This window comes from Bos mutus, chromosome 24 (genome assembly GCF_027580195.1).
Source record: "Bos mutus isolate GX-2022 chromosome 24, NWIPB_WYAK_1.1, whole genome shotgun sequence".
NCBI lineage: Eukaryota > Metazoa > Chordata > Mammalia > Artiodactyla > Bovidae > Bos > Bos mutus.
The window spans coordinates 35,190,597-35,206,058 of NC_091640.1; the positions used below are offsets into that span (position 1 = coordinate 35,190,597).

At 35.3% G+C, this 15,462-nt stretch overlaps 1 protein-coding gene across 3 annotated transcripts in view; it reads left to right on the forward strand.

Annotated features, from left to right (window-relative positions):
• The window catches only part of ROCK1 (Rho associated coiled-coil containing protein kinase 1), a 124,091-nt gene that overhangs the window by 80,342 nt on the left and 28,287 nt on the right, over positions 1–15,462 (forward strand). For 2 of the 3 annotated variants that reach the window (XR_011462511.1, XM_005898887.2), the window contains exons 12-16: positions 511–599; positions 2,947–2,995; positions 10,256–10,391; positions 11,827–11,918; positions 12,019–12,265. Coding sequence is in view for 2 of the 3 variants with exons in the window: in XM_005898887.2 (XP_005898949.1) it covers positions 511–599; positions 2,947–2,995; positions 10,256–10,391; positions 11,827–11,918; positions 12,019–12,265 (613 nt within the window). In the remaining variant the exon portion in view is untranslated. The remainder of the gene's footprint in view (positions 1–510; positions 600–2,946; positions 2,996–10,255; positions 10,392–11,826; positions 11,919–12,018; positions 12,266–15,462) is intronic. The other variant, XM_070361975.1, reaches the window with a different exon arrangement.

Here is a 15,462-nt window from a genome sequence, read left to right on the forward strand (position 1 = left end):
TACTTTCAGACTCATTCATTTTGGCCAAAATGCATTCATTCTTTCACTTCCTCTGCTTGGTAAATACTTCTCTTACTACACGTCTCATCTTAAACATACCATCTTCCTGGCAGATGAGGTCTGTCCTCTTTGCTTGTGCAGGACACCTTATGTGTAATTTTATTTATATCTACCACATCATAATGTTTTGTGTATATGTCTTTGAGTTATTGTAGGTTCTTTTCCCCCTCCTATTCCCTGTGTCCCACTATTTAACTATTAGCTTTACGAGAACTGGGACCAAATCTTTTGAATTTTTATATTACTAGTGCCAACCACAGCACCTGACATATTAGCGTTAGAAGGAAATGCTTGTTGAGTTGATAAAAATTTCAGACAAAAGGGAAAAAGATAAGATTGGATCAGATAATTCTCTTGTGAACAGCTATAAAATGGTAATATAAACTTGATATTTTGAAATTCTCTATGAATATTCTTATTAAAGTGAGTTTTTGTTGTTTTTAATTAAAGCAGGAAAATTTGCAGAAAACAATTTATAAGCTGGAAGAACAGTTACATAATGAAATGCAATTAAAAGATGAAATGGAGCAGAAGTGCAGGTGAGAATATGCTTTACATTTTTCCCATTAAAAGTTGCATAGCAAATGCCTATTTGCATTCTAAATCCCTAAAAGTGGATGGAAGTAAGGCAGGGATGTAAAGATTGCCACTGATATACATCCAGTGCACACTATTCACTTAACACCTGATTTACTCATTTTCTCTCCCATTTTAATTAGCTGACAGGGAAAATTAGTTTACATTAAATAAGATACTTTCTAAAATGTAAATGTTGTTAAAGATTAAAATTCACTAAATTTAAAAAAATCACTAAGTTTTTGATGCAAACACTCTTAATTTCCACTTTGCTTCTCTAGAACAGTATTTTTTCAGAATTTTCTTGTCCTGTAAGTCTAAATTTAATGAGCTAATATATTTATGAAAATATAAAATGATAAAGAAAATTTAAAATAGCCTAGCATAATGCTGAGTTACTTATTACAAACTTTAACATTTTATAGTTACTGTTAGTGGATAGTATTGAATAAATAAAAAGTAGGTAATATGGAGATGAAGTACTCAAAAAATGGAATTGGTAAGACTGGCAATTTTGTGACTAGGGGAGAAGAAACTAGTAAACTGCTCACTGCCTATAGATTAAATGGTGAAGCATTTAATACAGGCTTTTTTTTAGAAAAGCACTTTAATCCTGAACACGGGGTTTGTAAGGAATTTCTGGGTGTAAAACATAGAAATAAGGAGAAGGAAATGGATAAATATTATTATATAAAGATTGAACAGTTTGTATAATTAAAGCTAGAAGGCAAATGACAAATTAGTGATAGTGATGGTGGTAGGGATCAATTTAATGAAGAAATTAAGAATGGCCAAAGTGGCCAATAATTATACGAAAATGAGTGCATGTGTGGTGGGGAGGGAGGTGGTGACCTCAAATAGGTTTGGGTAGGTTAAGAGAGTCTAAATCTTAGAAGACTCTATTTTTGAAAAGATAAGAAAGTTGGAATTTATCCTAAGGGTGATTGAAAGGCATTCAGTTCATTTCAGTTCAGTTGCTCAGTTGTGTTGCAGTGACCCCATGGACTGCAGCACACCAGGCTTCTCTGTCCATCACCAACGCCCGGAGCTTGCTCAGATTCATGTCTATTGAGTCAATGATGCCATCCAACCATCTCATCTTATGTTGTCCCCTTCTCCTCCTGCCTTCAATCTTTCCCAGCATCAGGGTCTTTTCCAATGAGTCAGTTCTTCACATCAGGTGGCCAAAATATTGGAATTTCAGCTTTACATCAGTCCTTCCAAAGAATATTCAGGACTGATTTCCTTTAGGATTGACTGGTTTGATCTCTCTAAAGCATTAAAAGTTATTAAACTTAAAGGAAAACAAAAGATCAAATTTGCTTTTTAAAAAGAACTTTCTGGTTAATAAGGCAGCACTTGATGTTTATTCACTAAGTGAGAATGAGGGAGGAAGATGAGTCAGGGAGAATTCCTAGGTGGGGTCCTTGTTTGGGGATAGCAGAAGAACAGCAGATTGGTACTGTGGCAGGGTTGTGGGGCAGAGGAAATAAGTTTAGCTTTGGACATGCTGAATGAAGTATTTGGTGAGACATCCAAGTGAAGCATTGTGTATACAGATTTGAAGCTCAGAAATGTGTTTAGAGCCCAAAGTATGAATTGTGATGGAGATGATACACCTTCAGTTTATCTCAAATTTTTGCCCAAGTTGCCAAGTTTGCTTTATATATGCCACCTTTCCTTTCATTTACTTAATCTTGCATTAAAGTTTAAATAATTGATCTTTGTTTAGTAGCAAGTATTGCCTGAGGAATTCAGGGCTCCTTAACCTAGAATCCTTGAACCTCTCCTAAAGTATCCATGCATGGAATTTAAGGTCCTTAAACTTGGGGGAGAATAGTGAGTGTAACCTTTAACTGAAATTCACCTTATTCTTTATGAACATAGTGATCTGCAAGTATTAGCAGTAGCTGTGAATTTTTTTACCAGTAGAAATCACACAAATATTTTCCTAGAATGCAAATATTATGTCCAAATTCCATTTATGCTTATTACTGCTTAAAAATTCTGCTGCTAGATTGTGTCATTTAATATATTAATAAAACATGTATGTTAGTGAATCATACTGTTTTAAAAAGTTCATGACTGTATTTCACAATTTCTTTTAATCCTATGTATTTTATGCTTTAAAAATATTTTTGTAAAAAAATGCTATATGCTTCACCAGACTGACTTCAGAAGGGTCCACAGCATACACACGAAAAAGGTTAAGAAATCTTAGCTAAATGGAAAAGTAAGGAATGTGGTGTTTCACCCCAGGCAGTAAAAAGTAGATGTATTTCTAATCTATATTGCTTTTACTTTTTACAGAACGTCAAACATAAAACTAGACAAGATAATGAAAGAATTGGACGAAGAGGTACTTTTTGTTTTCTCATCAGAAGTTGTCCTTTTTGAGAGTTTTTCCCTCTTCCAGATTGTTTTGTTTTCTGAGAATGTTTTATCTGTACTTGATAGGTTGCAGTATAGAACAGGACCAAAGAATCATGATGAAAGCCTCACTTTGCAGCTACAAGTTCAAGTGAAATTAGATTATGCTTTAGTTTCTTTTGTGTGGTTTTATTCTAGAACCATGCTCAAATTTTAGTACATGAATTTCAATTTAGTGGTTCTTAATAGTTGAAAAGAGAGAAAGGAGCAGGAGATGAGAAGTTGAGTCTAGAACTGTAGCAGAAAGAGACAAATAGGAAAGAAAGAAGAATACAGCTTCAAAAGGACTTACATTAACATAATTTCATATGATCAAATGGGAATTATATGAATCTTGGAATCATTTTTTCCGTGTCACTTAGCAAGAACTTGTTACTATCAGGGAAACACTGCATAAACATTTTGTGATTCAGATGTCTTTTGCAAGTATATAGCACATTTTTATTCCTTTTGGTTACCTTGTAAGTATCTTTCCAGAGTCCTTCCTCTCATTGTTTACATCCTGTGTCCTTTTTAGATTTAATCTTTCTGATGATTTTTGTGCTGTCTTAATTTTCTCCTAAAGAACAGCATATGTCAGTGATGGTGGGTTTTTTTGTTTTTTTCCCCCCCATATTCATAGCCACAGATAAACATAGTCTGGACAGATTTATGTAATATTTTACCAAGTTGCCATTAGTCAATATGGACTTGGCGTGGCACTGTAGTATTTGACACTAAATGTTTAAGAAATCTTTTTTGCATATCCTCCACTTATTGTTTCATTTCTAGAACACAGATAAAAAACAAATATGCTAGGTTTAAGTTACTCGGTTTTCTAAATTCAAGGTAAAGAGGGAAATATTAATTATAAAATTAAAATCGTCCTGCTTCTGAAAAGATGGAGTGAAAGTCCTTTCCCCTATTTTTCCCTCTAAATACAGCTTAAAAACCCTGTGCATTAAACAAAAGCAAACAAAAAAAAATTAAAAAGATTGGGAAAGATGGAGGGAAGACAAACCAGCTAGAATACTTGAACCTCCAAAATGATACAGTAATAAGTACTCTGGGTTTTTTGGGTTTTTGTTTGCTTGCAATGTGTATTCCATACTGGGTACTGGAGAAGCCAGCAGTCTGGGAACACCAACAAGCACAGGTGGAAAAAGCCACTCTCTTAAGTAGAGGACCAGGAAAGCGGCAGGCTAGCAAATCAGAAAACTTAAGAGTTACTGCTCTGTTCACCAAACACAACATAGAAAATGTAACCCCATCCCCACCAGCAGAAACAGATTTGGGAGCTCAGACTTCCATCCCCATGACCAGGAAGGTCCACTGGAGGGACTTGCATCTCTGCTGGGCAGTGATGAGCCTTCCTGGCCTCCCCCCGCAACCTGCAACACACACACAGATAGTGTTATTGGAGACCATATGGGGAATCTCATCTTCCACTTCTCGCAGTTAGCAAGGCCCCCTTCGTGCTCCCTGTTGTGTTGGTGTCAGAAGAGGCCTTGTAGAGAGTTCACACTTTGGACACTGAAAAAATGAGTGCCTTCCCCCGCATTGCAGTGTCTGTGGGGGTTGTGTAGGCAGCAGTGACCAGGTACCCTCCCGCCTTCATGGTACCATCCAAGGAAGCCTAGTGGGGTGCCAGAACTCCCCTTTCCACCAGTGGTGAAGAGGATCAACTCCCTCCCCGAACTCGTGTGTCATTGAAGACCAAGTGGAAAAACCTAGATTTCTACCTCCATTTGAGAGAAATGAGGCAGCACTTCCATCATCCCACCAGAACAGTGACAGGAGAGGCCTGCTAAAACAGAAAATCTTTTAAAATTCCCCATATTGTAAGGTAATACCCAGGATGTCCAGATTTCATTAGAAAATCACTCATAATAGCCAGAACTAGGAATTTCTCAAATGGAATGAGAAAAGACAATAACAGATGCCAACAGTGAGATAACACAGATGTTTAAATTACCTGACACAGATTTGAAAGAATCATCATGTTTCAGTGAGCAACTACAAATACACCTGAAACAGATGAAAAATATAAATTAGAAAGTGTTCACAAAGACATAAAAGATGTAAAGTAGAACCAACAAAAAGTTAAAAATACCTGAAATAAAAATCTCAGGGGATGGGCTCAGCAGCTCAGTGAAGGGTAACAAGGAAAAGAGTCTGGTAACTTGAAGATGGATAGAAATTACCTACTCTGAATAACAGAAAAAGTGACAGAGCCTCAGTGACCGCTGGGGCTATAGCAGAAAGCTTGTTATATTGTGTTTTCGGAATTGCTAAAAAGAGCGAAGAGGGCCGGAAGCAATGATGGCTGAAAATTCCACAAGTGTGGAGAAAGACGTGAACCTGTAAACAAAAGATAAATGCCTACAAGAAACTGAGTGAACTACAAAAAGGATAAACCCAAAGATATCCACACTAAGACAGACAATAGATTTATGAAAACTAACATCAAAGAAGAAATCTTAAATGCAGCAAATGACATTTCCCTAAAGGGGAAGAACAATGCAAATGACAGATTTCTTATCAGAAACCATGGAGAACAAAGGAAATGCTACTGCTTTTTTTGAGGGCTGGAAAAAAAAAAAAAAGAGCTGTTGACTGAGAATTCTGCATCCAGTGAAAACATCCTAGATGAGAACCACAGTGTTCTCAGATGAAGAAAAACCAAGAGAAATTGTCACCAGCACACCATCCCTAAAATAATTGCTAAAGGAAATTCTCTAAATAGAAAGGAAGTGATTAAGAAATCTTGAAATACCAGGAAAGAAGAAACAACAATGGAGAGTAAAACTATGGATGAACAGTTGAAGTGGAAATTTCAGCGTTGTCCCATGTGGTTCTCCATATGTGTAGAAGAAATTTTTAGACAATTATAAATAGGTATCAGGAGAGCTAACATGTTACACGTTAATCAAACTGGTCATAATCCAATACTAGTAATATAATGTAATACCTAGAGCAGCCACTGATAAGAATTATAGAGAGAGACACTTAAAAACACTAGATAAAGCAAGTGGAATTCTAAAAAAGTTTTCAGGTAACCTACAGAAAGACAAGAAAAAAACAGAACACAATAGAAACAAAATGGGAGCCTTTAATATATCAGTAATTATATTAAATGTAAATTAAATTCAGCAGCAATTAAAACAGATTGTCAGAGAAAATTTTTTTAAATTACCTACCCATATCAGTTCAGTCGCTCAGTCGTGTCCGACTCTTTGCGACCCCATGAATCACAGCACGCCAGGCCTCCCTGTCCATCACCAACTCCAAGAGTTCACTCAGACTCAAGTCCATCGAGTCATTGATGCCATCCAGCCATCTCATCCTCTGTCATCCCCTTCTTCTCCTGCCCCCAATCCCTCCCAGCATCAGAGTCTTTTCCAATGAGTCAACTCTTCGCATGAGGTGGCCAAAGTACTGGAGTTTCAGCTTCAGCATCATTCCCTCCGAAGAAATCCCAGGGCTGATCTCCTTCAGAATGGACTGGTTGGATCTCCTTGCAGTCCAAGGGACTCTCAAGAGTCTTCTTCAACACCACAGTTCAAAAGCATCAATTCTTCGGCGCTCAGCCTTCTTCACAGTCCAACTCTCGCATCCGTACATGACCACAGGAAAAACCATAGCCTTGACTAGACGGACCTTTGTTGGCAAAGTAACGTCTCTGCTTTTGAATATGCTATCTAGGTTGGTCATAACTTTCCTTCCAAGGAGTAAGCGTCTTTTAATTTCATGGCTGCAGTCACCATCTGCAGTGATTTTGGAGCCCCAAAAAATAAAGTCTGACACTGTTTCCACTGTTTCCCCATCTATTTCCCATGAAGTGATGGGACCTACCCATATGCTGTCTACCAGAAACTGTTATAATGTAACAATATAGACAACTTTAAGGTAAGAAGATGGAAAAATACTTCTTGTAAGCATTAGCAAAAAGAAGGCAGCTGTGGCAGTATTGAAATCAGATAAAGTAGACTTCAGGGCAAATAAAATTATCACTGGTGGAGGGACATTGCAGAATGACAAAAAATGTCAGTCCTCTGAGAAGATATAGCATTCCTAAATTTGTATTCACCAAACAGAAGAGCTACCAAATATGTGAAGCAAAAGCTGATAAAACTGAAAGGAGAATAGATAAATCTGATACTGTTGAAGACTTTTTAAATACCACTCTGTAGACAGAGAATCAGCAAATGTATCGAACTCAGCCACATCAGCCAATGGGATCTATTCAATATTTGTAGAACCCTCAGCCTAACAAGAGCAAAGGACACATTCTTTTCAAGTACTCAAGGCATATGTACCAAGATAGACCATATACCAAGCAAACTTCTACAGATATCGAAGAATTAAAGTCATAAACAGAGTGTTCTCTGACCAAAATGTTGCCAAGCTAGAATGAATAGCAGAAAAGTATCAGACAGCTCTACAAACACATGGAAACTAAACAAAACAGTTCTAAATAATGCATAGGTAAACTGAAGAGAGTCTCGAAATGAAAAAATATATTACAGTGTTAATTATATCTCATAAAGTTATGGGTCTTCCTCCTCTTCAAAATATTTCAGCAATGAAAATGAAGATAAACATCAAAATTTGTGGGATGCAGCTAACATAGTGCTCTAAGAGAAATGTGTGCATTGAAACATTTACATTAGAAAAGATGACTGTATAGCCAAGGGAACTATAGTCAATATCTTGTAATAACCTATAATGGAAAGTGACTTCAAAAATAATACACGTGTACATGTATAACTGAATCATCTTGCTGTGCACCTGAAACGTAAGTCAACCATACTTCAATAAAATATTAAGAAAAGAAAAGATGAACTGTCTCAAATCAGTCGTCTAAGCTCCTGCCTCAGGAACCTAGAAAAAGAAGAGCAAAATAAACTGAAAGCAAAGAGAAGGAAGGAAAAATAAGGAGCAGAAATCAGTGGAATTGGAAACAGGAAAACAAAGTCAGTGATAAAACCCAGCTGTTTGGAAAGATCAAAAAATTGACAAACCTCTAGCAAGATTGTCAAAGGAAGGATGACACAAATGATCTGTATCAGGAATGAGGCAGGGCATATTCCTCCAGACTCTTACGGATATATTAAAAAAATTCTTAAGGAAATAATACAGTTCTAAACACTGAAGTGTGAAATTGAGGTGAAATGGACGAATTCCTCCAAAAATACAGGCTACCACAACTCACACAATGTGAAATACATTATATGAATATCCCTATATTAAATATATCCCTATATTAAAGTGAATTCATAATTTAAAAGCTCCTCCAAAGGTAATCTTCAGGACCAGATGGTTTTACTAGAGGAAGCTACCAAGTGTTTTAAGAAGACGTAACACCGTTTCTATACTCTCTTCTAGAAAATGTAAACGAAAGAACATTCCCCAGTGGATTTTATGGGGCTAGAATGACCAAGATACCAAAAGCAAGTAAAGACAGTACTGCAAAGAAACTGTGGATCAGTTACCCTCAATTATGGCCAACTCATTTTTGACGAAGGTGCAGAAACAATTCAGTGGAGAAAGGATAGACTTTTTAGCAAATGGTACTGGGGCAATGAGGTATTCATAGGCCAAGATATGAACCTCAACCGAAGTCTTACATCTTAGGCAAATATTAACTTAAAACAGACATAGATTTAAAGAGGAACATAAAAAATATAAAACTTCTAGGGAAAAAATATAGGGGAAAATCCTTGGGACTTAACAGCTTGGTGAAGAGTTACACATTACACCACAAACGTGATCCATATAAGGAAGACAATTCAATAAGTTGGACTTTGTCAAAACTAACAGTGCTTGCTCTGTGAAAGACTCTGATAAGAGGATGACATGATAAGCTGTAGACTGGGAAAACGAACCATTGTTATACACAATAACTTGGATGGATCGCAGAGATACTTGTTGAATGTAAAAAGCTAATCTCAAAAGATCCCTACTGTATGATTCCATTAAGATAACATTTTAAAAATGACAGAATTATGCAGATGGAAGACCTCCTGTTACTGGTTGCCAGGGATGTCGATGGTGGGAGAAGTGCAGGGTGCATGTGGCTATAAGTAGTGACTGGAGGGAGATCACTGTGCTGATGAAGCAGTTCTGTATCTTGGTTGTGGTGGTAGTTCTGTGAATCTGCACATGAGATAAAATGACATCAAACTACACATGATGTATATCAGTATCAGTTTCCTGATTTGGTTATTGTGCCATTGTTAAATATAACGTATTCTTAGGGGAAACTGAGTGGAAGGGTACATGTACTTACTGTCTGTGGAACTTCTGAAACGTAGAATCATTTCAAATTTTCAAAATGAAAAGATAAAATGTTAAATCTTATAATTGAAAGGATTTTGGATGGTCTCTGTCAAATTTTACTGTATCTCTCTGGCAGCATCTTACTTAAAAGATGGGTTTCACTTATAGATGGGAAAGCCCAGAAAAACACATCCTGTAAAAGGTTTGTCCAATGTGGAGTCTTAAAGATAAAAATATAGCATTAAATGCAAGATATGCTGATAGTGGTAACGCAGAAGCAGAAGATAAGTTTTTTTTTCTTAAGTTGTAGAGTTTGGAGTATTTTTTTTTCTTTACCTCTCCTCTCCCCTAAGTTTCATTTTCTAAAGTATCTTTTTCATTACTTTCTAATATACATTAAGTAGGTACATGTGTACATAGCACATCTTAGGAAAGATAAAGAGACTGGAAAAGAAATTAAGGGAGACCTCATATAGGGACTGGTGAAGTTAAACCACAAACAAAAACCTTTGGTATCATTTGAGTTTTTTACCATTTAATTATCAAATAATAATATCGGTTGTTATCTGATCCCTTGTGTATTTCATTTCTTAAATTTAGGATTGTAAATAAGCCAAAATATTGGTATTATTTGTGTTCACGTTAAACTGATACAATGACCTTCAATCTGACACGATTAATAGGGTTGTTTTTATGTTCATGGATTTTTTTTTTAATCTCTGAAAATTTTATATATCTAGTTAAAATTGCTGTTTTCTTCTAAGGCAAGCTAATTCTACTGTAGATATTGTTATTAGGAAATACTGTGTGATTTTGAAGCCAAAATATCTATCTTATTTAATTGTGTACTTTTTAAAAAAGAACTGAGTATTCCCTTGAAGAAATGAGGAGTATTAATTGCACTGGTTAACTTTTCTCATAATTTCAGGGGAATCAAAGAAGAAATCTAGAATCTACAGTATCTCAGATTGAGAAGGAGAAAATGTTGCTACAGCACAGAATTAATGAATACCAAAGAAAAGCAGAACAGGAAAATGAGAAGAGGAGGAATGTAGAAAATGAAGGTAAATTGTTGCTTTTCCTTTGAAAAACACTGAAATTTCTAACATTGTCTTGAGGTCTTTATCTTCAGGTTGTCTTAAATTTAGTGCCTGTGATATAGTTTTGAAGACTCAGTCCTAAGCCCCCTCATGAGCTAATACCCAATGCCCAAAATAAATTTATAACATATTTAAAGACAGTAGAATGTTATAGCTAGGGTAGTGATTTTTACCCTTGTGTGTGTATTGGAATCTCTTGGGAAACTTTAAAGAATATTAATACCTAAACTCCAGAAGTTCTAATTTAATTCACCTAGACATGTAGACTGGGCATTGGTGTATTTAATAAGCTCTCTCAGCACTTCTAACAAGTAGCCACGGTTGAGAACTACCAAACTAGAATTTTATGTGTCTTGATATTAGTGATACAAATTTAAAATAGTTTTCTACATCCTTTGATCCAGTTATTTCACTTCTAGTAATTTATGTCACATACACTTGTGCAAGTGCATACTGATACATAAACAAAGTTATTAATTTTAGAGTTGTTTAAATTGCAAAAATTATGAGCAATGTAAATGTAATCCATGATATAATAAACTTTAGTGTATATGGTAGAGTACTATGTATTTTATAAGAATAAAGCATTTCTTTATAAACTAAGAATCTCTAAAATGTATCTTAAAAAAAATACTTATTGTTTAAAATAAAATGGCATATTTACATATGCTTAAGTGCATATATATGTATGTATATATGTGTGTATGTATATATATATAGATACGCATGTGAAAACACACATTTGTGCTCTCATATATTCAGGTATGGATACACAGACTATCTGAGGAAGGATGTGCAAGAAGTTAGTAATAGTAGTTGCTGAGGAGGAGAGCCTGAAGGGCTGGAAAACAGTGTGCTGGGAGAAAGACTCATGTCTGTACTGTATACCATTTGGTACCTTTTAAATTTTGAATCATTTTGAAAGTAATTGAAGTAAGCAAAGATTTGTACTTTCAAAAACAGAGAACGTTAAAATTAGCTTTGTATCAGGACTCCCCTGTAGTGGTCCAGTGATTAAGACTGTGCTTCCAAGGCACAGGTGGGTTCAATCCCTGGTTGGGGAACTGAAATTCCACATGCCATGCAGCATGGCCCCCTCAAAAAAGAATACAGTAAAAAAGAAATAATAGCTATGTCATTTCACTAATAGGTTAACCTTTATCAAAAGGATAGAAGAATTTGAAATGTAACAGTGGATACAAATCTGTTTTTGCATTGTGTATTATAAAATAGTACTCTACTTTTAAATAAATTTAAAATGTAAGTAATTCCAAGATGAAATTTAGAGCTAATATAACTGACTTCTATGGCCTAAGACCAAGTTTCTTTTTTTTTTTTTTTAAAAGGGTTTTGTATATTTCCTCAGTGAAAACTTACATGTTATTCCTTCATTTTCTAGTTTCTACATTAAAGGATCAGTTGGAAGACTTAAAGAAAGTCAGCCAGAATTCACAGCTTGCTAATGAGAAGCTGGCACAATTACAAAAGCAGGTAAGTTTTTGGAATGAGATTTTAAATTTAAATTAAAATAAATTTGCGTTTTGGTTAAAAAAAACAAACAAACAATTTTCTTGCTTTCTTTTTAAATTAGCTAGAAGAAGCCAATGACTTACTTAGGACAGAATCAGACACAGCGGTTAGATTAAGGAAGAGTCACACAGAGATGAGCAAATCCATCACTCAGCTAGAGTCCCTAAACAGAGAACTGCAGGAGAGAAATAGAATTTTAGAGAATTCCAAGTCACAAATGGACAAAGATTATTACCAACTACAGGCTGTATTAGAAGCTGAACGAAGAGACAGAGGTCATGATTCTGAGAAGATTGGAGACCTACAAGGTAATATTTTTTCTTATTGTGGTAAAACAGACATTAAAACTTACTGTTTTGACTATTTTTAGTTGTGTAATTCAGTGGCATAAAGTACATTCATGTGTTGTGTAACCATCACTACTGTCCATCTCCAGAACTTTTTTATCTTCCCTAACTAAAAGGTTGTACTCAGTAACTGCCCGTTTCCCACTCCCCCAACAGCCCCTGGTAACCACCCTTCTACTTATGTCTCAGTGAATTTGACTGCCTCATAGAAGTGGTACCTCAGTATTTGTCCTTTTGTGTCTTAGTAATTTTTAAGTGTAAGGTAAAATATTTTTGATCATATTGTCCTGTATAGTACACGTGTAACTGATATAATATTGTACATCAAGTATACGTCAATAAAAAAAAGAAAATGACCTTGGTAATACTGGAAATGGTTAGCATTCTTTCTCTTTCAGGAGAATTTGTATCAAATTGTAATTTCTTCCCTCTCTCAGGTACCCTTTTGATGGAGGTAATGTGGTTATTTCCAGTCTTACAGGCAGATTACGGAAACCTTAATTTTTAAAAATGTCCAATTCACAGAAGTCTTACTCAAAATGGAACTAATCCAGGTAGAGAGGATTATTACTATTAAAACCCGGGATTCTTCATGCATTGTTGGTAGAAACAGAAACTAAACAGCAGGAAGAGAATCCCACTGCAAATAAAAAGTTCAGTATTTGGAAAGGTTAGAACCAGAGATAGCAGCAGTCTTCCTGAGTCGAAAAGGAAAAAGATGGAATATAACTAACAGCGAATAAAGAAATACTTTCGTCACAGTAATAAAATCAGTTTGTTTTCAATAGGATGCCTGGCTTTAACCATTTCTCACTTTTTTTCCCCCTATTTTCTATTTGTGTAAGCGATAGCATCCATACTACCTAATCAAAACAGACATGCATGGAAGTTGCCAGATCTTTCAGGGAAAAGTAGGGGGTGGGGTAGTGCCTTTTAACCTAGTCACAGGATGGGAACATAGTTTGGAGTCTCCTGGGACTTGATGATTAGCTCTGATTCTGTGGAGAGAGGTCAGGGTCAGTTTTTGGACTTTGGAAACAGAAATTAGGGTCTCCCATTGGTTCTCAGCTGAGGAGTGTTGCACAATCTTATTTCTCAGGGACTAGGCTTAAAATAGATCTGAATACAACCAAGAAAGTATCCTCATTATATGTATTAGAAAAGCCTCATATGCCACATCCTTAAATTGCTTCTCTAGGCCTTCTTATATACAGCTTATTAGCTGTGTGCATGTCACTTCGTCTGCCTTCTTTATCTGTAAACCAAGGAGATTGGGTGACTCCTATAAATTCTTGCAATTCTAAAATTCTTTGAGTTAGTGATTTTCCAGATACTACTGAGCTTTGAAGTGCTTGCTTTAAGGAAGAGACCATCATTATGTGTTTATCAACAGTGGTTTTAACTGACTGTATAGATATTGGTGAAGTTAAGGAAGATTCATAGCATGACTTATCGTTAATGTGTATCATTTTTCAATGCTTCCTTGAAGGTTTATTTTTTGATTTACATGTGAATCAAAGCTCATACACATTAAAAAATGTGCAGAATTTATATGAGCCTCAACATACATATAAAAAGTACATTGTGGTAAAACACACACACACACATGCACACATAAAATTTTTACATTAACTTTTTATGGTTTTTAAGACATTTTAGATCCCTCAGTATAGATCTTACAGTTTGGGAGGCTGGTCTTGTGGTAAAGTGATGGTTATTTGCTAGTTGAATGCTCTCCATGTACATTGATGAGCAGAAGCTTCTTCATGTGTGTGGGAAATGACTTCCCAAACATAATTAGACATTATATTCTTTAAGTTTTGTGGGCCACGTATGACCACTGTTACATGTTTTTCTTTTTTTACTGCTTACAACCCTTTAAAAATGAAAAAAAAAAAAACATGCTTAGCTTCATGTCATATATCATAGTGTAATGTACTTTTGTTTTTAACTGTTACACAGGCATTTGGAAATCGTGTAACCATTTTTCTTGGTATGTTTTTGGATTTGACTTTTGGAAATAGTAGATCAGTTTTCTAATCTAACCAGATTTTTAAGATTCCATTTATTTTTTGTCTCTTTGATTTGCCAAATTTTGAAACATGTTTGAAAGATAATCACTATGACTGTAGTTTTTTTTCATTGCCCCCTTGTATTTCTAACTGCTTTCGTGTATTTTTTTTTATTGAGGTGAAATTCATATAATCTAAAGTTAACCATTTGAGAGTGTACAATTCAGTGGCATTCAGTACATTCACAGTCTAGTTCCAAAACATTTCCATTAACCCAGAGGAAAACTTTGTGCCCATTCAGCTGTCCTTCCCTTGTATGCCCCTAGCAACCACTCATCTGTTCTGTATTTCTGAATTTACCTGGTGTGGATATTTCATATAAATGACCTCATATAATTTGTGACCTTTAGTTCAGGCTTCTTTCATTTAGCATATTTTTAAGATTGGTTGATGTTGTACCTTGTATCAGTACTTCATTCATTTATGGCTGGGTAATATCCTGTAGTATGTAAATATATATATATTCCATATTTCGTTTAGCTCTTCATCTGTTGATGGACATTTGAGTTTTGACTTGTTTCACCTGTTGACTGTTATGAATAGCACTGTTGTGAAATTCAGGTACAAGTATTTATTGAAATACTTGGCTTTCAAATCTTTTGGATACCTAGGAGTAGAATTGCTGGGTCACGTGGTAATGCTAGGTTTGATTTTGAGGCACTTCTAGACTATTTTCCATAACAGCCACATCTCATTTTATATTTCCACCAGCATTGTTCATCATTTTAAGTTTCCTCCAGCATTGTCTCATTGTGGTTTTAACTTTAATTTTCCTAGTGAGTAATTAGTTGAGCAATCTTTTCATGTGCTCATTGGCTATTTGTATATTCTTTTTGGAAAGATGTCTGTGCATGTCCTTTGTGCATTTATTTTTTTGTCTTTTTGTCGTTGACTTTTAAAGAGTCCAGGTAAGTCCTTATCAGGTATATGATTTGCTAATATTTACACCTCTTTTGTAGTTTGTCATTTCATTTTTCTTAATAATGTCCTTTGATGTACAAAAGTTAATTTTTATGAAGTCTAGTTTAAAATATGTTGCTTACGCTTTTGGTGTCATATCTCATAATACATTGCCAAATTCAGGAT